Raw genomic sequence first — 27,459 nt, forward strand, 5'->3', positions numbered from 1 at the left:
GAGCCTGGAGTTCGGGGGAGTGGGGACAACCGGTGAGTGAGGCCCACAAATGAGGTGGTGCTCCCATCGCTAAGTGGTCTCATTTACCTGACAGGGAGCACTTCTGTGGGATGTCTGCCAGGAATACCCACGCAGCCTGTGAGGGTCCCTGTTTCTGAACACTGGAGTGTGGCCCCAAGGCTATGAGACAGCGTCCATGTCTACACTGATGCCCCAGGGGGTGAAGCCCTGTTGAGTTTGTTCTCCACTCCTGTGCATGTCTCTCTCTCAGCTGCCTCGGCTGGAGGGAGCAGCTTCCAAGCCCTCCCTTCTAGGTCACAGTGGCTTCTCTACAAACATTGAGCCACACTGCTTGATGTCCCCAGGGAACTCTGTGGTGACTCCTTCCCGAAGTGTCAACAGTCTGATACCCTGAAGTCTGCAAGAATCCATCCAGCTTCGGCAGACAGAGGCTCTATAAGGCTGAGAGAATGGAGCTGACAGTCTTTCAGTCTTGAGCCATTTTAAAAGTGCAGCAGAGCCTGAGAATCACCTGCCCTCATCTAAACGCTCCCTAAAAGGACTATTTGGGATTTACCCAGAGTGCTAAAGAGCAGTACACAGCACTGGGAGCTGTGACGCCTGGGTCCTAAACATAGTTGTCCCAGAGGCATGATATCAAAGGAGTGAAATTGCCCCAGGTTGGGACAGAGTTTCCTCTTCGATAAACTGAAAAGATTGATCGACATGAATTCTAAAGCTCTCCTTACTGTATCATTTGCAAAGGGCCTGCAGATCCACGGAGCTCCCTGGCATTTCCTCCCTCTGCCCCAGGCAGCACAACTGGCCGTGGCAGCCTTTCTTACGGGCCTAGGCAGCCTTTCCCATGGCCCTAGGCCTAGCCTTCCCACCCTTCCCAACAGAGGGGGCCACTGGCAATTAATTGGCTTTGGTGCACAAAATTAAGGCTTATTTGCCATGCTAGCCTTTTAAATACAAAAACCTTTTCTCAATATCAAGTGGCCCAGAACCCAATTGTTATCTAAAGTTTCTATATGACTTTGAGCAAGTTTTCCACCTCTGTAAGCCTAGTCTAGTATTCATCCGGAAAATGGCAATACTAATAATATCTCCAAGCCAGGGTTGTGGTAAGAATTAAATGAGGGGCGCCTGAGTGGCTCGGTCAGTTGAGTGGCCGAGTCTTGATTTCAGCTCAGGTCATATCTCAGGGTTGAGATCCAGTCCCGCATGGAGCCCCGTGCTCCACAGGGAGGCTGCTTTTCCCTCTCTCCGCCTCCCTCTGCCCCTCCCCTCAATTGTACTCCCCCCACCTAAAATAAATAAATAAGTCTTAAAAAAAAAAAAAAGAATTAAACGAGGTAACACATACGAAGTGCCTGGCACATGGGGCGTACCCGGTGTACAGTGATTACTGCCCGTTCAGTCTGGCGGTGATGCACACAGGCATTCAGCCACACGTTCAGCACTGGTGCAGCTCTTCTCCCCCAGGGTCCAGAAGCCCACAGCAAGAAACATGGCCCTAGCCAGGAGGCTTCCAGGTTTTAGACTACAACAGTGCCTGCCCTAAGTTCAATTTAAAATCTTCCTTCCTCCCAGCCACCTGTCTCTGCCGACACAGAGTTACCATCTCAACTATTCTCCACGTAAATCCCGGGATCCTCACCCTCTATGTTAGGACTGGTTTATGCCAGGAAAAAACTCAAGTGTGAAGTCAGGTTTAGAGGTAGCGTGGGCCCTAGATTCTGAATAAGAATTTGCAAACACTCCTACATTCACACTGCAATCATCTTTTCCCCCCGTCAGAACAGCAAATATATACATTTGTATATGTGCCTATGCATGAATGTAGATATTTTGTTTGAACTTCCCTCAAATGTCCCTCCTGCTAACCATGTACAAAGTGGCATCAACATGCCTATTGCTCAACTGAGTGGTAACGGCATTGCACCTTTTTTTTTTTTTTAATCAGTGATGTTGCAAGTTTCATCAGTTTGAATAAGCTGCAGGGGCGAGAGAACAAACTCCCTCTTCAAACAATCTCTTCATGAAGGCCAAAGACCTGTTTCCAGCTCCCCATGCTCCAGAGTCACTCTGTCTTTACTAACTGTGCTGGTTTCAGGAAAAGGAGCGTGGGGGGGGGGGGGCATCTGTGCAGGGGTAAGGTGGGGGAGCTCTGCCGCGGTGAGTCCTAACTCTAGCCACACTGGTGACAGGACCCACAGGTGCCTCCAGCCTCTCCTGTACAGGCCTGGTGGGAATTCTGACCACTGGACAGAGTTGATACAAGGGGCAGTAAACAGAAATGATTGTAATAAACACAAGTCTGTTGTGTGAATGCTGATTAAGCTATAAAAAAAAAAAAAGCAGTACAATAAAGTCACTGTGCAAGGAGATCCTAAAACTAGAGACGAAAAAATAATAGTAATCAAAAATTTTAAAACCATCAGCTTTGCCCAAACCTGAAAACAGAACAGATGGGTTTACCTGTACTATTTCAGTGACTACTACGGGGTAGGTGCTAAAGCTGTTTACAAAAGAAATCTAATCCATGCCCTTAAGGAAATAAAGAATTGGACTTTACCCATAAAAAAAGGAGAAATTGCCTTTTTGCTTTTAAGATGGATTAACTTTTTGGGATAAGACTCAGCCAATTCATCAATTAGCAATCATTTCCTTACCACCACCTGTGAACAAACTTCACTGTTGCTTGTCCATGAGATCTGGATTCGACAGAGACCCATATCAACCACTTTTGTAGAACTTCCCTACTAGAGACTCCAAGTTCCTTGAAATCTTAGCCCTTTAATTGTGGGTTTGTTGAGCCAAGTGAATAAGTGAATGAGTGAATAATAAATTAAAAAATGAGACACATATAGTAGGGTCAACTCTGAGGTAGAAAAAGTGTGAAAGACACATGCTGACCATGGGTAAACAGCAACTGATTACCCTACTATCAACCTTTTTTTAAAGTCAGATTTCCAGATGAGTTAGCTCATTATCAGCTGCTCCCAGAGTGATGAAGGTATGGTAGAGGCCTACCCAAACACACTTCTGGAATTCCCGGAAGTACATCACAGAACAGAGAAGAGAGAGCAACCACTAGAGAGGTGAAGAGAGGAAGTCTCTGTGGCTATCAGATGTAGCTAGTACAAGCCTTTCCATATTTATTCTGTTCCTCTCACCAAAGGTTGTCAAAAACAAGCATTGAGTAAGAGGGAAAATGAAAGTTATTCTCCAAACCCTTGGGAGTACTCGGCCAGCTCTGAAGTACAACATCTACACCCAGGAAAATTTAGCCTCTTAAAGCACAAATTTTAAAATGTGTTCTGTTCAAGGAGAAAAGGTGAGTCGTGGATATTTACGTAAAAGTAATAAAGACTATACCAAAACCTCCAACAATTTAGCTGCGACCTACATTTGGGCTGCAGTTTGAAACGAGATATTTCACTACAAAAGGTAACTCCTTTCAAAATTGTAAGCGTGTTTTACACAGGAATTTTTATAACGCTATCAAAAAAGTTACCCCCCCACCTTGCGTTTAGGATTATCATATATCCATTCAAACAAAAGTTAGACAGAAGTACTCAGAAGCTGTGAGAGGGTTCTGGACATTTGCACAGCGCGCAGCAGAGATGAGGGGAGGGAAGCGGGTATAGGAAGCATCCTGTGTTATGTATTCCCTGTGTATAATCAGAAGATACTTCTCATAGCAAGAATTTCTGAATTGTAAAAATGGTCCAAAGTAGCAATCATTGGGATGTTGGAGTGTAGAAATTTGAGAATGGAAGAATGCTAATGACTAGAGGTGATGGACCAGAACAAGATTCACGGCAGACAATGCCCTTTGGTATACATAGCCCTGGCTGATTTCCATTTCCAGACGTTTCTGTCCACACCAATAGGAACAAAAACAACAGATTCACCCCAGTGCTGCCTATACATGCCCCATTAACCCGATTAGAGGACCCTGCCAGAGTTGGGGCAATGAGAGAGATTTGTTTCTTTTGTTTCTGGTATAATTTACAAACCTTCTGAGGAGAATGTAAATAGATGTAGCCCAAGAGCTAAATCATTTTCTAATTCTTTCTTCATGGAAATCAAGAAGCGCTCTCCAGAAGGCAAGGGTCTTACAGGGATATGACATCATGCTCTTGCTGTGGGCTTTGGCCACTGTACTGAAATTAACCCCAAGTGGCTTTTTGTTGTTGAGAACTTCATTTAAAAAAAAAAAATATTACCACATTACATCAGGCTTTTATCACGTGAAATGTTACCATCTACCCCAGCCACCTGGAGCCTCAGGCAGCTCCCTAAACAGGCCAGGATTTGACAAGAGCACGCACGCTGCTGTCCGCTCGCGGTCCTGAGCATCCCATCCTCTCCTCATTCATCCTTCCCACTCCTCCAGAATCAGCTTGGGCAGCAAGGCCCTCATCAGGAGCCTTCCCCCGCATGACCTAGTAAGTGCGAAGCCCATGTGTCACACTTTGCATTATCTGATTGGCTGTTCATCCCTTGCACTAGAATGTAAACCCTCTGATAACAGGGACCCCAGGCAGTACAGCCTGCTGGTTAAGGGCTGGAATCCTGCAGCCTCAGCCAACTGGACTTGGGTCCAACACTTAGTAGCTGTGTGACCTTGGGCAAGCTCCTCAACGTCTTCATGCTTCAGTTTTCTCATCTGTGATAATAATACTGCTTATCTCACTGGGTTGTTATGAGAAATAAGTGAGTTAATATGTTTAAAGCACCTATAACACTAATTGAGGTCTCCTTAAGTGTCCACTGAGGTTGCCGTTATGTTGTTGTTCTCCTTCTCCTCCGCCTCCGCCTCCCCCTCCTCCCCTCTCCTCTTCCTCCTTCTCCTTTTCCATCCTCCTCCTCCTCCTCCTCCTTCTTCTTCCTCTTCTTCTTCTTCTTCTTCTTCATTATTTATATCCTCAATGACGGGCACAGTACATGGCACATAGTAGGTACTCAATCAAATGTTTGAGGAATTAATGAATGAATGAATGAATGAATGAATGGAATCATAAAGTGAATACTCAATAAGACTATAGTTACACTGTACCTTTCAAGAATATAAACAACCCAAAAGTTCCAATAATCATCTATTTCCCAACTGCATTGTATAAGGATAATCAATACCCCAAATAACAATCTTAGGGCAGTCAACAATCCTGATTAGTCTGGGTAATCAAAGAAAGATCAAATGATCTTCAGTACCATTTCCAGATCATACATCACACTGCATTCCAAATTCATCAAAACCTGCTATCCTCCAGCGGTACAGATAGCAATTCTTAAGTAACCAGGATATTTAAATGATCAAATGATCCAGGCCCCAACATTTCTGCATAAATGACCATTTTACTGTATTTTAAGACAAAAAAAAAATAGCATTCCTTAAGGCATCACTACACATGTTAGCTACCTCTCTGAATGTAGGTTTATTTAGGGTTTTTTAATGTTTTAATACACATTGATTTTGAAGAAGCTAAAATAATCTCAAATTCCCCTTTGAGGAGTAAATTCTACGGTGTCCATGGGAGCCATGGGGATAACAGAAATGAAAATAGCCAAGCTATCCTTACAAGGAAATTTCAACCAGGAGGATCGCTGCTATCTTGCTGCCCACTTTGCAGCACTAAATTTAGGCCAATCGTATGTTAGCCAACATTTGAGCATACATTTGTCATCCCTGCTGATCTGTGCACATGGCTGCTCAACCATTTGAGTCACACGACAAACCCAGAAAGGCATGACCCATTTTTCAGAAGTGCAAAAAGTTAGGTCAGCACCCACATCTGAGGTGCCAAATCCTCTGTATTAAATATTTATGGGGTACCTACGACTAGAACTGCTCAGACAAAGAAATCAATATTTCCATGACCTTGAACCAGTTTGCCTGGGAAAGATATTTTCATTCACAGCTTCATACCTTTAATTCTCCAATGGAGGAAAGGAGTCCTGCTCCATATGCCCGCAGTTGCCCTTCTTGCTTGCAAAGGCCAAACTCGATTGTGAAGAAATAGCACTGGAAAAAAAAAAAACAAAACAACATGGACCCACATCCAGTGACCTAGTCAAATAGTTCTTCCATAGAATAAAATGGCACCCAAAACAAAATGGTACACTGGGCATCGTTTCTTCAACACTGTCAATTTAAACACGTTGGAATGAAGAACATTCATTGAAATCTATTCCCTTGCTTAATAATCCCACCCTAGGTTAAAGGTCTATGGAAAAGGTATTAACTACTAAGAGTTTTATGCTTAGCAGATTCAGAAACCCTGTAAGTCAAATCACATCCATGGCAGTAATTTTTAAAATTAAAAAAAAAAACAGACTTAGAAATGAATGAATATGTCATAGTCATAACACCGTAAGAATATGCTACTGTTGGAGCACCAGGGGGCTCAGTCTTGGTTTTGGCTCTGGTCGTGATCCTATGGGTCTCCTGGGATCAAGCAGTGCACTGGGCTCCACGCTCAGCAGGAGTCTGCTTGGATAGTCTCTCCCTCTGCCACTCCCCCGCCCCATCTCTCTCTCTCTCAAATAAATAAATAAATCTTAAAAAAAAAAAAAAAAAAGACTATGCCACTGTGTTTACCAAGTTGTGTTTCAGCAGACATAAGAAAGTTCTTGCAGATGTGGAAAAATAACTCGGAACCCAGTCATCCCAAACTGATTTTTGCAGTTTGTTTATTCATTCGACAAGCATTTGGAGATTACCTACTAGGTGCCAATGCTTAAAGAACCGTGGTAAAGAAACAAGAGTGAGACCAAAAGAGCAAGTACGTGCTTACCAAATTACCAAAACCACAATTTTAGTATGATTTTTTAGCAAGATCTTACATATATCTCCACATAGGCTACACACGTAGACACGTGTGTGTGTATGTAAAAAAATGTAGAGTAAGAACCATTTCCTTGACTGAGTTTCACCAGCATCAGTAACTACAGCTTTCCCAAGACACTGAAATCTATAACTGTGTCTGTTGATTTTAGGAAACCGACCTAGACAGACAGAAACCTCTGTATAACCAAAAACCCCAGGATGCTCTTGCGAGAGGCTGAATCACACTAGTCTTGCTCCGAGAGGAGAGTGAGAAGTTGACAATGAGCAATACAAACTGCATCGAATTAACACTGCCCTGCGTGAGTGATGACAGAGCCCTGACACCGTCGAGAAAGAAGAATTCAAACACCCCTGAAAAGTGGAAAATGATAATTATTTCTAGCCCACGGCAGTTTGCTCTATTTTCATTTGGAGGTTGCGATGTCCCCTGGTTCGGAAGGGTTTTATACTTTTTACATGCGAGGATGGTCCGTGACGTTGAGTGGGCTGAACCCAAAGGACTGGTCCTTGCAGGTCATGGAGCTCAACCTCCCGCGGCAAAACTTCCTTTCCCGATTCACTTCCCCCAAAAGGGTAAAATTAGAGTCCTTCCTACCCCCACCATCACCCACAATGCCCACCAGCCCTCCTGCTTACTCTGTTCTGCTTTTCTTTCTTCTCCATCATACCATCTTTCCAACATGGTCTTTAATTTCCTTACGTATGATACACACTGTCCTCTGTCTCCCCGCCCCAAACTGTAAACTCCACGAGAGCAGGCATCCACTCATTGGCAACAGGGGTCCCCAGCCTCAGCACCGTCAACATCTCGGGCTGGACAATTCTTTACTGTGGGAGGCTGTCCTGTGCATTATAGGACATACAGAGGGCAGCATCCCTGACCCCCACCAACAAGATGCCAGTAGCACCCCCCACCCCACTTGTAACAGCTAAAAATGTATCTAGACATTGAAAAATGTTCCCAGGGGACCAACATCACTTCTGCTTAAGAATCACTGCTATAGAATAGTGTCTGAAACATAATAACAGCTCAATAGTTGGAGAATAAATAGTGAACAAGAGAATTATGTCTAAGTCAGGCTTGCTGTGTGGTAGTGTGACCTGGAGGGAAGAAACACATGAGGGGGCCTGAGTGCTAGTCTTGCCCTGCTTTTTTTTTTTTAATCAATTAGTTAACATACAGTGTATTATTAGTTTCAGGTGTAGAGTTCAGCGATTCATCAGTTACATATAACACCCAGTGTTCATTACATCACATGCCTTCCTTAATGCCCATCAGCCAGTGACCCCATCCCCCCATTCACCTCCCCTCCAGCAACCCTCAGCTTGTTCCCTATAGTTAAGAGTCTCTTACAGTTTGTCTACCTCTCTAATTTCGTCTTATTTTATTTTTCCCTCCCTTCCCTTATGTTCTTCTACTTTGTTTCTTAAATTCCACCTATGAGTGAGATCATATGACATTTGTCTTTCTCTGACTGACTTATTTCACTTAGCATAATACCCTCTAGTTCTACCCATGTTGTTTTGCAAATGGTAAGATTTCATTCTTTTTGATGGCTGAGTAATATTTCATTATAGGTGTATATACCACATCTTCTTCAGCCATGTATCTGTCAATGGACATCTGGGCTCTTTCCATAGTTTGGCTATTGTGAACATGGCTGCTATAAGCATTGGGGTAAAGGTGCCCCTTCGAATCACTATGTTTGTATCCCTCAGGTATATACCTAGTAGTACAATTGCTGGGTACTAGGGTAGCTCTATTTTAACTTTTTGAGGAAACTTCATACTGTTTTCCAGACTCTCTACACCAGCTTGCATTCCACCAACAGTGTAGGAGGGTTCCCCTTTCTCCGCATCCTCGCCAACATCCGTCAATTCCTGCCTTGTTAACTTTAGCCATTCTGACTGTGTGAGGTGGTATCTCATTGTGGTTTTGATCTGTATTTCCCTGATGCCAGGTGATGTTGAGAGGTTTTTCATGTGTCTGTTGGCCATTTGTATATCTTCTTTGGAGAAATGTCTGTTCATGTTTCCTTTGGCCCTGCTTCTAATTAGCTCTGTGACCGTAACCTCTCTGGCATGTAAGTTTTTCTACCTATGACATTCATTCATTCATTCGTTCGTTCTATAAACCCTCCTTGAAGCACCTATTATATCCAAGAATCTGCTTTAGCTGCTAAGGATATGCAATGAACAAGGCAACAAAGTCCTTAATCCCATGAAGCATATTTGCTACTGGGATGAGATGTAACAACAACAACAATCGATATACAGGGTAATTGCAGGTGGAATATGCTATATAAATAATAAATCCACGTAACGTGTCAGGTATTAAGCAGAAGAGGTGGCTGTTTTAGACAGCATGGTCAGGGAAAGCCTCTCTGAGGGAGTGATATTTAAGCTGCAACCCACTTGAAAAGCAGCCCTTTGTGCAAGATCTTAGGGAAAGAGCGTTCCCAGCAGAGGAGGCAGGTGCAAAGGCAGGAACGGATTTGTATTTCCAAGGGCAGTGGGAAGTCATGGGAGGGGTTTTAGGCAAGAGACAGACATGTTCTGATTTCGTTTCAAAAGACTATGCTGGTGCTGGGTAAAGAACAGACTGTCAGCGGGGCCAGAGTAGAAGCGAGAGACCAGTCAGGAGGCAGAGGCAAGCAAGCAGCTAGGAGCTAGGAGGCGAGTGACTTAGAAAGGAACTTGGGCCAGGGGGAGCAGGGGATGGGGAGAAGTCAGTGTCACAGAGACCTCAGGAGAAGAACCAAAATAAGAGATCTGAGTATGTGTAGAAAAGGTAAAATACAGCCCTCAAGTCCATTCTCAAAAAAAAAAAATGTATATATATACATATATGTGTGTGTGTGTATACTTTTTAATTTTTTTTAAGTAAGCTTCATGCCCAGTGAGTAGCCCAGCACGGGGCTTGAACTCACAACCCTGAGATCAAGACCTGAGCTGGGATCAAGAGTCGGACGTTTAACTGACAGAGCCCCGTAGGCACCCCTGTCCTCCAAAAAATTTTGCACAGTCCTAGGCACAATGAAGAGAAGTGATTGTATCATCAAAGAACAAGAGTCCTGGAAGTTCAGCCTCCCGTTTCACCAAAAGAAAAACTCAAGTTTAAGGAGATAAAGTGATTTACCCAGGACCAGTCTAGATGATGATATTTAAGAGATCTAGAGCTCCGAATTTTAAAGAGCTCGACATCTGTCATGTTTTAAAGTTTTTAGGTAAAAGATTGATTGATGTATGATTCTCCCTTACAACCAAAAATGGAGAAATAAAAGTCTACAACAGGAAAACTAGGATCTCATGGCATCTTCTTAGTGTGTTTTTGGCTGATTTCCCTAATTTATGTTGCATTTACAGCGCATGAGGTAAAAATCCTTGGAGCCTTAACATTAAATACAGAAGAGTTTGTAAAAAAAAAAAAAGAGAGAGAGAGAGAGAGAGAGAGCGCGCAAGAGAGAGCTGTCATGTTCAAAAGCCTCCAAAATACAGATATGGAACCAGCTACAGGAGCATTCAGGTCAGCCTGTTAAGGGCATTTTTAATTTTCCTTATGCTCCGTCGGCACGTACGCAATGATCTAAAGCAAGACAGGCTGAGAGAGCCCCTGAGAAAGTCTGGTGTGCCCCACACACGGCCTTCACATAGATTTGGCTTCCCATCCTATTCTAAAGCAGGAATTAAAAGGTCTGCATCAGCTCAACTACAGGTTCAAAGTTAAATCTATCAGTGTGTCTTCGGTCCACGTGCTTCTAGAATCCCGGCAAGCTCAGAGGAAAGGGCCACTGCGCATCTTCCTTCCCACCACTCAGAATGCTCTCTGGCCCCATACCTGGTCCGGGAGTCCTTCCAGAAACGCTGGCCGTACAAAGCTCCATCTGCTCACCCGCCATCTACCTAGGTTTCCTGTTGTCCTCAACCAAGGGAAGCCTACACGCTACTTCTACAGCCTCCTCTCCCCAGAGAATTAGACCTTTGACTTTAAGATGGTTTTCCATTTGCAGCTCCATGTGCGGCTAACGGATAAAGAGAAATGGCGAAACGTACCCAAACCTCAGGTGTTGGCAAAATTTGAATTACAGACGTGCTCAGGACGATTCTCCTCTGTTTTCAAGACTAGCGGAGATCTCACAAGACAGAGGGGCCCTGGGCATGATCACTGATGGGAAGCTGGGACAACTGCACCTTTCTTTTGCCTGGTTTTAAATGCAAAGCCTGCTTAGAGTTGGACTGGATGACCCCTGGGAGACCTTTTGGAATGCAAAGATAACTAATTGCGTCCCAAAATTTTAAGAAAATATAATTTGTTTTTCCTCAGAGTGCTCTCCAGATGTGGATCTATAATATATTCCCTAGAGATTTACCAAATAAATATCCTACTTATGAGTAAAACAAAACAAAAACCAAAAAAAAAAAAAAAAAAAAACCACTAAAAAAACCCCGAACATTACAAGAACACCTGTAAAACACAATTGCAGATTGCAGATTCTTGGCCACTAATGTCTTTCAAACAGAAACAAATAATACTAAGACTATCACCTCCCAAATTGAAAGGTACCTTTCATCAAAGCTGATGTTCATGAATTCCGAATTTTACATAGCACTAATTATATGTAATTATTTATAAATATTTTATTTGAATATAATTACATATAATCATTAGCTGAAAACCCAAACAGGAGTGATAGATCAGACCTCTTCCACAGAAGAAAAGCAGAATCATTTACATACATACAGTCATTAAGCAGAAAAAAGTCTGAGTGACAATCTGAAATCCAAACACTGCTGGAGCAGCGCTGCAGAATGTACCAGGCAGCGCACGTGCTTAGGAAAACGACATAGGTCGCCCAATGCTGCCATCTTCAGGTCACTACTGGTAGTACACCACTCTTGCAACAGTTCGGGCTGTAGGGCAAGCTTGAGGCAACCAAGTCCACAGACACCGACCAGACCAACAAATATACACTGGCCCCACATGGTGACTTCCAAAAGCAAACGCTGCAGCAGCTCTCTTCTGTTTGGTGTTAGGTACCTGAAGCTTTTGCTAAGGCACGTATTCCAGTTAACCTTTTCAAAGGACTCTTGATGAAAAAGACATCTACTATTCCAATTTCCCTTTTAAAGAGTCCCTTTGCCTCCCACTTCCCCCACTCCCTGCATCCCTTGAAATAATTATATATCCTCTTCCTGAGAGTCATTCTGTATTCTTAAATTGGATTGAAATGGTGCACACAAACTTCTAGGAAGAAGCCTGGCTGTCTACTTCCTTCACTTTCTCCAGGAAAATGGCTTCCACACATCACTCAGTTAATGCTTGAGGGAGGGAGCAAGTGATATATTTTCTTTACCACTTTCACTAAAAATTTGATCCTTACATACTGGTAGTATATATTTTAAAATAACCACATACATCCTTCCACATCTAGAATTTCCTTATCCACATATCCAGGACACAGCCACAAAGCAAGAAGCTAGCAAAGAGAGTTCAGAAAAGCCCTGAGATGTGCTAAACATAACAAAATGTTCCATGCGAAATTTGAATTACTTTACATCTAAAGGAATCTCTGGCCCTCGCTGAGATCTTACTTACCCTTATCTCGTACACAGTCCAAAGTCTACTTATGTAGTGTTAAGCCCATACCCTAACATAAGAGGGGAACTTGAAAAACTAGACAAAATTCAGACCCAACAACTCAAAAACACAGACATAAAATCTGACGCGAGCATACAAACACTTCCGCACTTGAGATTACCACTAAATAATTCAACAGTGTTGCTAAAACGTCAAGATAACAGGGAAATTTAGCCAGAAGGTTGTCCAGTGTAATGATGTGTTCTCATGGATGTCACCTTACTACAAACTTGTTATCTTACTGCTAACTTGAGATAGAGCCATTATTACTACACATTTCCATTTTACAGACGGCAAGACTGAGATCCCAGTGATTTTCCCAGATTCCACAACTCATGGTGGGCAGAGCTAGGAGTCAAGCTCATTTCCTAACTTCAAACCCAGCATTCTCGCCTCATCAACAAGCGCACTTAGGGATGCAGGGCCACGGTCAGCCGGTCACACTGGCACAGCGGTTCCTGCTGTTGAAATAATGCAATCCTTCCAGAATGGGGGTAGAGCTATACCCCTGCACTCCCCAAGTTCCCCGCCCCCACGCTGCCCAGGCTTTCAGGTTCCATCCCTCACACCCTCCCCACCACCACCACCACTACCTCGGTCCATAATCTCGCACCTAAGGCTCAGTGCCTGCCTATAATGCTGGGACCTCAGAACCTGGTTCTCACACAAGTGCTACAAGCATCTGTGCTATGTAATGCCTGGATCCTAACAAACGGATAAAGGAAGAATGCTCAAAGATGTTCTAACATCAGGGGTCTGCACCTCTGATAAAGGGAAAAAAACAAAAAAAACAAAAAACAAAAAACAAAAAAACATAAAAGGGACTGTGGGTCTCACAGCCCTGCGTTCACGGTACTTTCTCTAACACCTTTCCATCTTAGCTCGAACAAGCAGCACGTGAAAATACACACTGGAGGACTGGTTGAAAGGTGGGACCATTCTGGGTCGCCTCCCACTCGCCCCTCTCCCACTCAGCCCCAGCTACTGGGGTTTGAATTTCAGCTCTATCAACATTTCCGTTTACAAGCAGCAGCGGGTATCTTCTCTCCTTTGGCCCCAATTCCCTTCATCTCAATTAAATTGCAAATGACTATAGGATTGGGACCAGAATGAGGTGTGATAGCTGAGCTGGAAGCTTTGGGACAGAAATGTCAAGGCAACACAAGTCACCATCGGCAATCAAAAGTGAACACGGGGACGGCACCGCTTCAGCCACAGAAGAGGCTCATACCCTGAAACACACACCACCCCCCCATCACCTGACATCAGTATCTGTTGTTGTTTCTTTGACCATTTAACCTGCAAATGCTCTCAAGAGTAGCGTGGTGGAAAGCCACATCCCACTAGGGTGCAGCGACCACCCCAGGGCGGTGTCTCCAGAGCAAGGCGTCCTGAGTGGGGAAGGGTTCAGGGGCCAGGTTTCAAGAGAAAGTAGAAAGGGGGATTTTGCGTGCTTTGCTATTTGGCCCTAGGGTAATTCTGTGTAAAATAAGAGTGTAAGAGATGCTGGGAACTGAGAGCTAGAATCCATGCGTTGGTCTCCTGCAGTCCTGGGGCCACCGCTACTCTGGAACCACAGCCCTCACACCATCGCTCAAAGTCTCCCCTGGCAGAAGGAAACCACTGTTCCTGTGTTCACGGACCTGTGGGCCAGTGGCTGTGCAGATTCCAAGGACGACTGTCTGAATGCCTTGTGTGATGGTAGCTACGCCTGGATTTCATTTTACCGTGGGCCTCGAAATGGGCTCTGGCAAGTCACAACTTCATCCAGATACGCTTCCTAAATTGATATTTACTAAATTCTTCTGTGCTAAACTCTAGTTGAGATTCCAAAAGTAGGGAAAGATGTGGTCCCTGTGCTCAAGAAATGTGCAATATGGCTGGGGAGACCAGACTAATATAAAAATAATAATAAAAAAACGGCTGTTTTTCTCCTACCGCAAACTCACTCTGTCTTGACATTGCAGTGTGCTTATCTGTCTCAGAACACAAAGAAGATGAAGTTTGTGTTGGACTTTGAAGGATCAATGGGATCTTAGAAGGGCTGTGGGAAGCGTGGAAGTTACCGGAAAGAGTAATGTCAAGAGGCTGGGTCAGGGGGGGTGACTTATGGGAACCCAAAATGAGCATCAAAGGAAGGTAGAGGTGAGTCAAATTATGGAATGTTCCAGATCACAGGCTCCACTTGAACCGGCAGAGACTGCTTCTTTCGCCAGTGGTTCTCCTCAAATCACGACAGACAAAAACAAGGAGAGAAAAAGAGGAGGGTTGGGATTTGAGTAGCGTCTTGTCAGCTAGAAAACAATGATCCTGTATTGTGGAAACAGCATATATTGTCTTAGGTTAAGAACTGCCATTGAATGAATTAAAATGTAAAAAACTAAGATCTGAGGAAACATTATAGCAAACCTTGTGGAAAATTGATCATCAAATATAAGAGGAACATCCGTAGGGGGAAGAAAAGCGTCAGCAGAAAACAACTTTTATTGAAGAATACATCGACACAGGCGATTTTCGGCAGCACTGCTTTCGTTGAGATTTTTCTGTGCATTTCCTAACTATGCTTCCTATATCTTTCTGGTTGCTTCCAAGAACAAATGGAGGATTTTGTTTAAGAGCTCTCTGGCCATTTCAGTTTGTCCCTCCTTCAGTGTATCTCTGAGCAGTTTCAACTTCAGAGGAGCCTACCTGACTTATCACTTAACATTTACTAGTTTTTACATGAGGCTTGAGAGTTTGTTTTTGTGGTTTTTTTTTTTTTTTTTAATTAAAACAAAGGAGAAGAAATAGAAAAAAGAGCTGTCGTGGACTAACAGGAGTGACAAGAATTCACTCAACCAGAGCCACCCGAGCAGTCGGTCCAGCCCTGAAATCCTGGCAAAATTCACTCTAAGACTCTCCAGCCCCAGAGCTAAATGTTAGGAACGTCAGGTCACAGCAGCCATGTCCTGGCCCAGTTACAGACCTTCACCAGGGTAAGGTCCATACTTCTCCATAGGGCAGAAAAAGGCCCTCCACGACCCCACCCCTGCCTCCTCCAGCCTCATCTCTCAACCTTCTCAGTGGTCTTGTGGTTAAGTGGCCCCTGGCCTTCTTCATCACGAGCAGTAACCCTGAAAACCCACCGATTCCAACATCTGGATCCTCATCAGAAAAACTGGGGGGGGCGGGGGGTTCAGCTGGCCATGTCTGAAGCTTGTAGCCGACGGGAGACCTGCCAGGGAACACGGTAGCTACACTTCGTCGGGGTGGGGAGGAGTCTGACTGTGACAGACCCGGGGCTTTACAGTGCCTCACAGCCCAGGCGGCTCAGAAGCAGCAGCCGCGAGGGATTTCTGTTGGCATCACCGCCCAGACCCCGGTTTAGCAGATGATGACACGTGAGGTCTGGCAGATGCTCTTCTCTCCTGGAGCTGAGTTGTGAGGTGACCACCCATCCGAACCTCTTTTCCACAAAATTCTGTGGCTCTTTAAAAGGTATTATGAATACAAATAGGTATTATGAATACAAATTCAATGCCCTCTGGACCTACAGGTATTTTGAGTTTAGCAAATCAAAGCTGGTTCTACATTCAGCAGCATTACTCCTTGGACCCGAGATGCAGTCCCCGAATCTCGATACGACATCTCCGCAGCAAAGCAATTCACATAGTTTGGCTCTCTTTTTAAAGCAGTTCCATCTTTTTCCAAACGACCCTCTACTGAACTTAGTATACAGCTAGCTACCTTGAAATGGCTAAACTTCACCCTAAGGACGGACAGACACACACACACACACACACACACAAATCACTTTCATACCAGGTGCACGGATGTACTCCAATGATATCTGTGCCTCATCTACACTGCACAGAAGACCTACTTAAGCAAATGCTATCTGTCTGGAAGTGCCCGAGAACTGACTTTTATAACCTAAGCGATTCCGAGCTCCTTGAAGGAGAAGAAAACTGATGAGCACGTTTTCAGCCATTCATCCTATGGCATGTCCTAAGATGTTCTGCATCAAATCACACATTCTCCCCAGATGTGGTGATTTTAAAGGTCAGCTCTCAAAGGCTAGTATGAAAAATGAGGTTTTTACTGACTCCCAAGTAAGCGGTGGGCAGTCACCACTGCCTTTAGAGGGTCGTTTTATTTTTATCCCTGCGTTACTAAAAGCAACACCCTCCCAGACTTTAGGGCGAAAGAGCTTGTACTTGCACACCTATTTCTTGGCAGGCAAGCCCAAGAATCCTGGAGACGATTACAGGTCTGAAAACTGACGAGGAAGGTATGTTTAGTGGGGAGAGCCGTTCTCGCCACTCCACTGCACCAAGCCGTCTTCTATTTTAAGTTTTTATTGATGAAGTCATGTTTCTTCTCTAGTCACAAACCATCAGCACTACCATCATCATCTCTCACAGTCAGAGTCGACACTCACCATCTCTTTGTGTAAATGAGGCTGAGAAGATTTACCTGTGAATTGGGGTCCCTGTCACAATGAGGGTCTACAGGTAATTGAACCTCCAGATAGCATTTCAGCTCAATCGAGCTCCCCTATCTCTAATAATAACCACTGCCCGTTACTGAAAGCTACTCTCACGACGGCGCTAAGCACTTTACATCGTGCTCACAACAACTCCGAGAGGCAGGCACTGTGACGGTAATATAACATGGCAGCTTGAGCGCTTTGACTTTGGAGTGAAAGATCAAGCTGCAAGGGCAGGCTCTGCCATTTCCTTGACCTTAGGAAAGTTATTTAGCCTTCCTGAGTCTTAGGTTGTCCATACAATGGAGAAAATAAAACGAATAACTAACATTTATTGAATTCTTACTATTTACCAGTGCTGAATCCTCCATCTTACAGCTGGGGAAACTGACACTTAGGTTCAATAACTTCGGCAAGTGTAGGGGTGACAGAGCTGGACTGGAATCGGTTGTGCCCAACCCCCCAAGTCAATGGTATCTGCACGATACTATACTGTTTGCCCCCTCTTGTCAGCGACTGAATGCTACAGGCCCCTGGAATTGATGTTCTCTAAGAGCTGGGCATGGCATATGCCAGGAAAGCTGTCTAGCTTGCCTGCAGCCACTCTTCCATGGCTTGCACTGGGGGGTACGTGCCTTCAACGCCTCTGTGGCCCCAGAATCAGCCAAGGAACACAGCGCACGCCTGTCGGGAGCCAGTGAAGAGCGCAGACTAGAACCTCGTCATTAGGTAGCCATGTGCTCTGAGTCTTGCAAGTGGGAAAGAGCATGGCTGTCAGGCCAGCTCAGGAGACCTGAGACCACAATAAATTAGGCAAGGAAATAAAATACATTGTGCCCAGAGCACCAATCCCTCTGTTCCCTCTCCCTTCCTGTAGCCAGGAGATTTCCCTAATCATAAAGGGGGGACAGGCAGGAGACTGAAGATGAAATTTTACTTCTTAATTCAGGATCATGTACCCCTTCTAATAGAACAGCAACCCCGCTCTGGCCAATTGTCTCCTTGGGTAAAATCAGTCTGACTCCCAGAGACGCTGGTCTTTTTAAGAGAAGCTAGGAATCCGGATGTTCATGTGAGATAGCCTCAGATGCGTAAACGCACACCACTTTTTCAATCTAAGCAAAGTGTAGGCTCTGTATCTATGTATTTCCCCCCTCACTCCCTGCCCTCCACCCCCCCCCCCCGCATTACCCCCCTCACCCCCACCTCACATTAGCCTGAATCCTGCTTCGGTAACAATAACTTGCCTCCAGTACACCAAGCGCATGTCTCCGTGGCCTCACCTGGTCACACCTTGCTCTGACACCCTAAACTCCTGGTGAACTAGATCAGGACTCAGAAAACCTCAGAGCTCAGACGCTGCCACGATTTTACTGTGTGGTCTTGGACAAGTCGTTTCACTTGTCTGAACCACCCTTTATTCATCTATATAATGGGGATTTCTTTCCTCACCAAATTTTTATTGAGTACCAATTGTGTGGACAGCACCCTGTGTTCAGGGACGATAACAGGAGTCCCGCCAGCCTGAAGGGCCCCTGTGAGACTCAGATGAATAAACCCACGTCCCATGCTCCAGCAATGCAAGAGCTGTAACTCAGACGAAGGTTCCCTGTTCTACGGTGATTAAGACCACAGATGTCTTCGTGGCTGACTCATCCCTTCTCAGGGTTCTGAATCTACAGAGTCATTTCTACAGAGAAATTACCTTCCGGGTGGGCGATTGTGGGCTTAATTATAGGTCAACAGTTCCTGAAACTCAATCAGAGGAGCTTTCTGATGTGCAGGCAATCCATGGAGATGCAAAAGTTTCCTGAAGTACCAACAGCTCTTCCATCAGGAACCATATATAACAGCAAATCAAAAATTATCTGACCGCTAAGAAAGTCTTCCCCCCAGAAGCCCCCTCTGGTCATCCTCAGCCTGACATAAGTGCCTTCCTTTCCCTGTCTTTGAATTCATCAAGTTCTGTTTAAAGCCCTGTTCACTTCTGTGTAGCCCTCACTAGACTCTAAGTCCCCAGGGAGCAGGACCATGTCTGTCTGCTTCACAGTCGAATTCCCACTGCCTGACACATAATAGATGTTCAGTAAATGCTTACCGAATAAATAAACGAATGGGCCACGATTCTGCCAGGCTGTGGGACAGATGTGTAGGAGGGACACGGCAAGGTCACGCCTTTGTTAAAACGCCCCTGCGAAGAAGCAGAATGCAATGCCCCTTTTCTCACCAATTACAGCTTCGGCTTGTATCTTGGAAGAACTAGGTCCTCTTCATTAGAGTTAGGGGAGGAAAAGGTGAGCAGCCCAAAAAAAGTTTTTGTGAGCGCTGCACATTTAAATGTTTCTGAAGTATGCCATTTTAAGGCATCTCCCCATGTTTTATTACAGAGAACTTTTAAACCTTGCTAGTTAGACACCGACATAGGACCCCTGTGTACAGACATAGAGACACATCCAAAATGCATCCAAACTAGAGCAAACAACGTATTTTGGAACTCTTCCAGTAGCTTCTTCGCATACTTTTATGCTAATGCAACCATCTTACAGCCAAAACAGCCAAACTGCAAACACCTGGCTTGAATCCTCAGAAACTTGAACTCATCAGGAGGAGCAGCCGAGATGTAAAACCCCAAATTTATGGCTTTCTTCAGTTATTAAGGGAGTGCCGCGTGTATCCCTCCTAATCTGCTTGCAAAGTTTAGTCAGGAATTCATATTTCACGTGCTCTCACGGGCACAAACAATATTTATTCATTTGTTCTCCGAAGCTGTTTCCTGCAAGTTGCCTTTCTCGGTGTTCACTCAGGGGAGGTGTGCTATTAACTCTGGGGAGGCCTCCTCCATCTCCAGGGAGAAGCCTGACATCTTTTAGGGGAGGCCTTACCTTTGTAATTTATGGTTAAAACGCTTTACATTGCCAAGTGGCATGCTGCCGCCATCTGAAACCCCTTTGTAAAATAAACTGCATAGTCTGCATTTCAGAAGGGAAAACCGGAGTTGTTGCAAGGTAGAGAATGACTCAAGGTCACACGGGGGTCTTTCCTGCCCTTGAATCTTACTGATACAGCCACCCTGATATCTAAGTGCACAGTCACACTGAATATGCCAACTAGCAGGGATTGGAACCCCCACCCTGCCCTGCGTTAAGCAGCTTTACAATGCATTATCTCGTTAGTCCTCAACAGCTCTGCGAGACTCAATCTTATTACTATTCTCACTTTAAAGATGAAGAAACTAGGGCACAGAGAGTTTAATTAACTTATCTACCGTTGCCCAGCAAATCAGTGACGGAGCCTGGATGGGAACCTAGGTAATTTGACCCGAAAGTCTGCACTCTGAATTTACCCACTCACTGGACGGCCTCGCTAGCCGGTCCCTAAGGCGCACTGGCTCACGGGAAACCACGTAGTGTTGTACAGGGTGGGTTCACTCTATTTTATTCCAGCTTTCCCTGTTACTCCCTCCCAGAATGCTTCTCTGAGATCAAGTCTATGGGGAAGGATATTGATGACTTTACACAAAAAGAGAACAATAGGAAGGATGAATATGGATTAGATAAAAGTAGCCCTCACTGATAGGGACAGCCTAACACAAAGTCAGAAAATGGAAGATTAAAACATGTAGGGAAACCAATTTTTAGTTAAAAAAGAAAAAGAAAAACAAACAAAGCTCATTAGCTGCATAGGATGTCCATCGAAACATTCTGCAACTTACCTGAGTGAAAAGTCATAAGCCCATATTTCCAGAGTACCTCCAATTGATTCTTGCTTCTGGAGATGTAAAAGATACAGTCTCTCCTGACAGCACAGGTGTTTGATAAATGGAGGAACATCTCGTTGCTCCCTTTTCCAAAGCCAGGACTCCCTTTACGTTCCTATTTGACGTGGCGAAATGACTTCGGAAAAACGAGAGGCTATATACCAAATGTTAACAGTGGTGATTGCTGCTCTGATATGACAAATGAACTTCAGATTCTTTTCCTTCCTTATCCATTTTTTAACATTTTTTTTTCCTACAGTGAATATATGTCACTTTTGTCATAAGGAAGAGAAACAAAGAGTTTTTGTAAAGACTTTTCAGTAAAGGAGTCCCCAAGTCACCCTGCCTCAGCCTCCCTTCATCGCCGAGGGAATGATTGTTTACGGACACTATAAAGGACAGACTGGCAGACCCTGAAAAGAGCAATGAAGCCCCGTGGGTGATTTATTCCCCTCCGCCCTCCTAGCATTTCTTACTCACACCCACTGCGGATTTAAGCCCTCAAATGACAGCATTTCCATTCTCTGGGAAACCTTTCCCCACTATGAAACCCATTCATCGGAAATATTCCAGAAATGCCCATCTTTACAGTGACAAGCATATAAAACTCTAAGCAAATTATAATATTTCTACGAAGGGAACAAAGAGATTTTTAATCACCGTGTGTTCAATCTCGCGTCGTGTTTCTTATTGTGTTTCCGTTCATTGTGGTGCCTCATAATGCACAGTAATACATTTTACGTCTACTAAATGCGCTCTGGGTTTTTATATCACAGTTCAGAAGAATAGCTTCGAAAATCCTTTTGACTCCTTTATTTGAAAACTACATTTGTGGAATGGGGTAATTAAATTCCTATAGTTCGATATAATATTACCTCTGCTATTCTAGCTCATAAAAAGAAAAAACCCAACCATCTTCTCCCTGCTTTTGCTAGAAATGGAATTATACCACAGATATTTCTGTTAATACAAGTCTAAGATTTTGAGAGCCTACTCCATTGTAGTTAAACCAGAAAACTCCCTCTTTTGTACATCTTTATGGAAATTAAAATGACTGCAGAAATCTTCTGTGCTTGATGAATGCATACTAGCTTACTTTGAGGAGAAAAAGTAAGAAGGGCTCCATGTCAGGGCTTTTGAATCCCAGGAAGAAGTTATCTCTAGATGAAGAGCTCGAGGATTTAGGGCCTTAAAATGACTCTAAAATTAGGAAATCAATAATACAGAATCTTTGGTGCAGTTAGGATTTCTTGGGTAGTGGTAAGATCGAGTGCTATCATATCTGAGCATGACGTAGATAACGGCGTGGCATATGTGTCACAGAAATATTTCATCCCATCTGCTCCTCATTCAGTATCAGGTGGTAGGAGAATATCCCCATTTTAAAGAAGACATTGGAGGCATGAAGTGGCAATGTAATCTGTCCCGGAACACAAGTTTAGGAAGTAACCAAGCTGGTACTCACATCAAGAAGACAAGAGATAACATATGTTGGCAAGGAGGTGAGGACAAGGGGACTCTTTTGCCCTGTTGGTAGGAATACCAATTGGTGCGGCCACTATGGAAAGCAGTATGGAGTTTCCTCAAAAAGTTAAAAACAGAGCTAACGTATGATTTAACAGTCTCGCTTCTGAATATATGTCCAAAAGGAATAAAAACAGGCTATTAAAAAAGATGTCTATGCTCCCATGCTTACTGCAGCATTATTCAAAATAGCCAAGATATAGAAACAACATAAGTGTCCATCAATGGACAAATGCATGGAGATGTGGTACTCAACGGAACGCGATTCAGCCCTGAGGAAGAAGAAAATTCTGCCATTTGCAACAACACGGATGGACCTGGAGGACATTACGCTAAGCGAAATAAGTCAGACAGCGAAAGATGAATATTGTAAGATCTCACATATGGAATAGAAAAAAGCCAACCTCATAGAAACAGAGACTAGAATGGTAGTTACCAGGGGCTAAGGAGTGAGGGATAGGAGGAGGGATTGGTCAAAGGGTACAAACCTCCAGATATAAGACGGAGAAGTTCTGGGGATCTTAATGTCCAGCATGAAGATGAGAGTTAATAATACTGTATTACATATTTGAAACTCTCTAAGCGTATACATCTTCCCAAAAAAGAGATGGTGATTATGTGACGGGACACAGGCGTTAGCTAACTACTCACTCATATTGCGATAAATAAGTATATCAAATCAGCACATTGCACACCTTAAACTTCCACAATGTTGTATGTCAATCATACCTCAGTAAAGCTGGAAAAAGAAAAAAAAAAAAAGCTGGCACTCAAGCCCCACTGGACTAACTTGGGGTTCAGGCCCTTTCCATCACATCGCGCCACACCACACACTGCCCATCAGACACCCCAAAAGCTGCTTCATCGAGTGCTGAGAGACTCCAGCTGCTGGCTCTTGGTGCTCCTGGATGGATAAAATGAAGAGGGCACAGCGCTCACTCGGCCCGCAGACAGCACGCACTGTTGCCAAGCACCTCGATGTGTGTGAGTCTCCAAGTACCTAAAGTAGGTTGTTGGGCTTTTCTCCCCCTCATCTGCAGTTACACGATGGCTCTCCGAAGCCGCTAGGATACGGTTTTAAACGACGAAGAAAGATTCAAGTTGCAAAAATATACAACTATTCTGGATTGCAAATCAATTTGTTTTTAACCAGAGCGAGTAACGTAGAGCTCACTTTTAATTCCAAATAACGATGGTGTCCTCATCATAACATACATAGATGGCGATCACCTCATAATGGCAAGGACGAATGTCATAAGTGAAACATACAGAGAGAGAGAAAATACCCTTGGCTCCAGCATCCAAGTTCCCGGAAGAGAGTTACAGTCAGAAGGAAGTGAGCCCGGGCAAAAGGACGCTAAGGGAAAACACCGAAAAAGTTATGCTTTATGGGGCTAGCTGAAGAAATACAGTGTTCCTACAAGGTGCTACAATTTTTCTATATGCACAGAAGACATAAAAGTGAAAGTAATGAGTTGGAATAGATACTATTAACTTTTAATTAAGTTACTCTTAGAAATAACACACACACTGATCATTTGCCCAAACATCTCAATTAAGAATGTATAAAAGTGCATTCCTTCCAGCTTTTTGTCAGCTTTGTATCAAATGATCCAAACAGCTGAACTAGTTCAAAGACTCTACATGGACTAAATAAGCCTGGGGCTTATTTCAAGCTTTCTGGAGAGATACTGAAATGGTCATTTTTAATGTCATCCATCTTCAGAAAGAACTAGAGCTGCACGTTAAGTCTCTTAAAAGCATACCTAAGTTCCCCCCTCCCAGGCAGGTAGGCAAAGACGAGTAACCGGGAAACAAGCTAATGTCCTCCCACAGGCAGGAAAATATTAATTAGCAATTCATAAACTAAGGTTACCTTTACAAGTACACTTCGAGTGTGAATTATGGTCGATTATTAGTTTAAGACTAACTGTATATTTCATTACCACTCTCAGCGTGAGAAAGTCCTGGTTATAACTGGAAATTCAAACACACTTGATTCATGACCATCAAAAGCCGCAATCAATGCAAACTCTTTTACTTGGAACAAATAAATTATTTCTTTTGATAAAGTACAAACAGAACCTTGTATTATTAATTTCCTGACAATCCTATTCTGGAAAAAAAAAATTAAGCTGGTAACTGGTTCTCTGTTCACAGTGAATTCTACCCTTTCAAAAATCATTCTACACTTGCATCTCCTAAAAGTTGTTCCTTGGACTATTAAAAGCTTAGGATGCTAATATGCATTCCATAGAAAGAGACTTCTGCAACCATATAATGCATTTCCTTAATTCTCAAGTTCACTGTTTTCACATTTTAACATTTCTAAGATGGAGCTTTATCTTACAATGTCAAAAACTTCTAACTAAAACTTTTTTCCCCTTTAAAAAAAAGCTATTAAATTACAGGTATATTTTACAACCAATGACATCTTAAAATGGTTGGAAACATGGTAAGTTTGGAGAAATAATTTTTTTTTATTACCTGTGGACATTTACCCTGCAGCTTACCACATTAAAGTCTCTGAAAAGTCCTATACTTTACAAACAAAGCTGTTTTCTTTATCTAACTCAATGTTTCCCAAACATATTTGCCCATGGATCCCTTCTTTTCTAAAACTCATAATAACATTTCATGAGACTAATGTTCTGGGAACACATTCTGGGAAAGATGGCTTATTCTTTTATTACCCTTGGCCAAGAGTCTTCGCTCATCAGCTTTCCAAGACCCAGTGACAGAAACCTTCAATCATAAAGTGAAGGTAAACATGTTTCAGGGTCGACAGAACTGAATGGATGACCCAAAACTCTCTGTAGAGAGAAAATTCCAACTAGGCCAGAGGCCGATTTATTCTGCTTGGAAACATCTGTGGTGTATTCATACTGATTGCTTTCTCCACAAATGATGCACGGCTTTGTCTGTTTCAAATGCTTTTATGATGTGAAAAATGAACAGACTGAATTGAAGCCATCTGCGTGGTAGGATGGGACGCACCGTAGGATGGGACGCACCGTTGGGTGAAAGGCACCCCTGTACATTGCCCGACATTTGGAGGGAAGAGAAATCCATATTTTTCTAGGACTGGTTCTTAAATTTACTTCATCAGCAAGTTACTATTTGTGCATTCCCATAAAATTGAATAAAATAAGTCATATGGCCAAAGAGCAGGCAGCAGGAGAGTTTGAGAGCAGACACTCAAAATGAAACCAATGACATGGCACTCGTTGATGCAAACGTCCATTTTTAGCCCCAATCTACGTCTTAAATAAACTCATCTCATCCCACACAATATCTATCTGCCAATATTCTATTAATCCAGTTTGTAGAAAAAGTATGGAAATACGGAACTAGGACTGGAAGATTACTGTGTGCCTTTTGAAACAGACTGAAGCATTGTCCAACAGGACCCCTGGCTAGCAGGACAACTGATTGTCCTGGACCAGCAGCAGCGGCATTACCAGGGACCTCGTCAGAAATGCCAGATCTCAGGCCCCATTCCACACCTCCTTGATCAGAATCTACCTTCTCACAAGATCCCTAGGTTATTACATACTACGGTTGGGGCAGCATTGGTCTAGGCAATATAACCTTTCTCGGACTTCCTGTTTACTACTCACCAGGGCCCAGATGTCATGAAGCTAGCTGCTCACTTGTGAAGGTGGATAACTCACAAGTTATTTTTGTCTACTAGACATGCAAATGCATCCTGCCTGGTAGGAAAGACACCTTCAAAGTTATGGGGGTGCTACCCTGTAGAACATAAACCATTTTGCACCTTATTCCAGAATTCTCTTTCAGGGACGACATGGTCTCAGTCCCTCAATTCATCATCCTGCTTCTCCCTCATTAACGAGTTAAATAAACCTTTGACACGTGCTCAGCACACATGACAATCATGCTTCAAACTGTTCACGGGTTCATTCAAACCCAGTCATCTCTTGACAGAGATAGGATACTCATCTCTAGTGAACCCCGCAATAGCCACCCTCTCTTGGGAAAAACAGTCAGCAAACAGTAATTAAGAACATCTACTCTGACAGAGAGATGAATCCAGCACGGGTGGAGCCCTCAAGGATGGTAGGTCTAATGCATCACCTAACTTCAGCTACAAGGGCTGGCCACTGAAAGCGTGTAGTTCCGCTTCAGCTTGCAGGCACAGTGTGTAGCCAGAGAACATTTTGTTTTGTTTTAATTTTTGGATTTGAGGGCCTTTAGGTGTAATGTGTATTCTCCGGTTCTCCACAAGCTCCTATATTCCTTATGATCGTATATGAGGCTGTTTCACACGTGTTTGCGACCTAGCTGGCCCCTGAAGGCATTGACGTTTACACCCCTTAAAGAAGGCACTAAGCTATTAAATCCACTTAAGCCAGCGCTACGGTGGGAAATGGCTCGTCTCGGAATCACAGCACACTCGAAGCGGCCCTTATTGGGAATATTTTTGCATATCTATCATGTGCAGACCCTGGACCGCTATGACGAGTATAAAAAGAATGCAGCTGCCAAAGCCAGTGGACTTAGTCGTTATCCACCAGAGGGCAAATTATTTACACGTCTAACAGTGCATTTGAAATACATTTATGAGGCGTCATCATCAATTTCTTCAGATACAAAAGAGTTTCATTGAAATGGTTCTCCAAGCATAGAAACCACGGCCCACATAAACAGCAGAGATAGCTTCATTCTCAACACTGAGCATTATTGAAATGTCAAAATAAATATCATGCAGAAATACAGCAAGAAGAGGCACTTTAGCTATAGGCTGTAGCCTGGTCCCTCTGAAATCAGACCCAGGAGTCCAAAGGCGGCTCCGGACAAAACAGAGTTTAGTGGGGCCAATTTGTCCTAGTGGACGTTGCTTTCTTCCTTGGATGGACTTGTGGACAGCACATCACAGAAAGTTCTTAAGTGTCTGCCTTCACAGGCGTGACTCTGTTTCCTAAGTGCTTAAATTCACTAAACAAGGAAAAGCAGGCACTACATAAACAGAGTCATTAATAATATAAATCTCACCTAGAGGAAAAGAATAATATGGCCTGTCTCATTGTGCTGCATAAATAGTGATTTCCGTGGTTTTCCATTTGTCCTCTCTATGGATTTTTCTCCTTTGGTACATTTCATCTCTCATTTTACTCCAGTACTTCTTCAGGGGACTTAATGGGAACAATTTTGAGGAAATAGCTAATAACACCTCCATTTCTCATTGG

General features: G+C 43.6%; 1 protein-coding gene across 4 annotated transcripts in view; it reads right to left on the reverse strand.

Annotated features, from left to right (window-relative positions):
• The window catches only part of TPH2 (tryptophan hydroxylase 2), a 163,182-nt gene that overhangs the window by 59,847 nt on the left and 75,876 nt on the right, over positions 1–27,459 (reverse strand). For all 4 annotated transcript variants that reach the window (XM_057316419.1, XM_044384586.3, XM_026500013.4 and 1 more), the window contains exon 10: positions 5,942–6,037. In XM_057316419.1, the coding sequence (XP_057172402.1) occupies positions 5,942–6,037 (96 nt within the window). The remainder of the gene's footprint in view (positions 1–5,941; positions 6,038–27,459) is intronic.

Source organism: Ursus arctos, unplaced genomic scaffold (assembly GCF_023065955.2).
Source record: "Ursus arctos isolate Adak ecotype North America unplaced genomic scaffold, UrsArc2.0 scaffold_21, whole genome shotgun sequence".
In the NCBI taxonomy this organism is placed as follows: Eukaryota; Metazoa; Chordata; class Mammalia; order Carnivora; family Ursidae; genus Ursus; species Ursus arctos.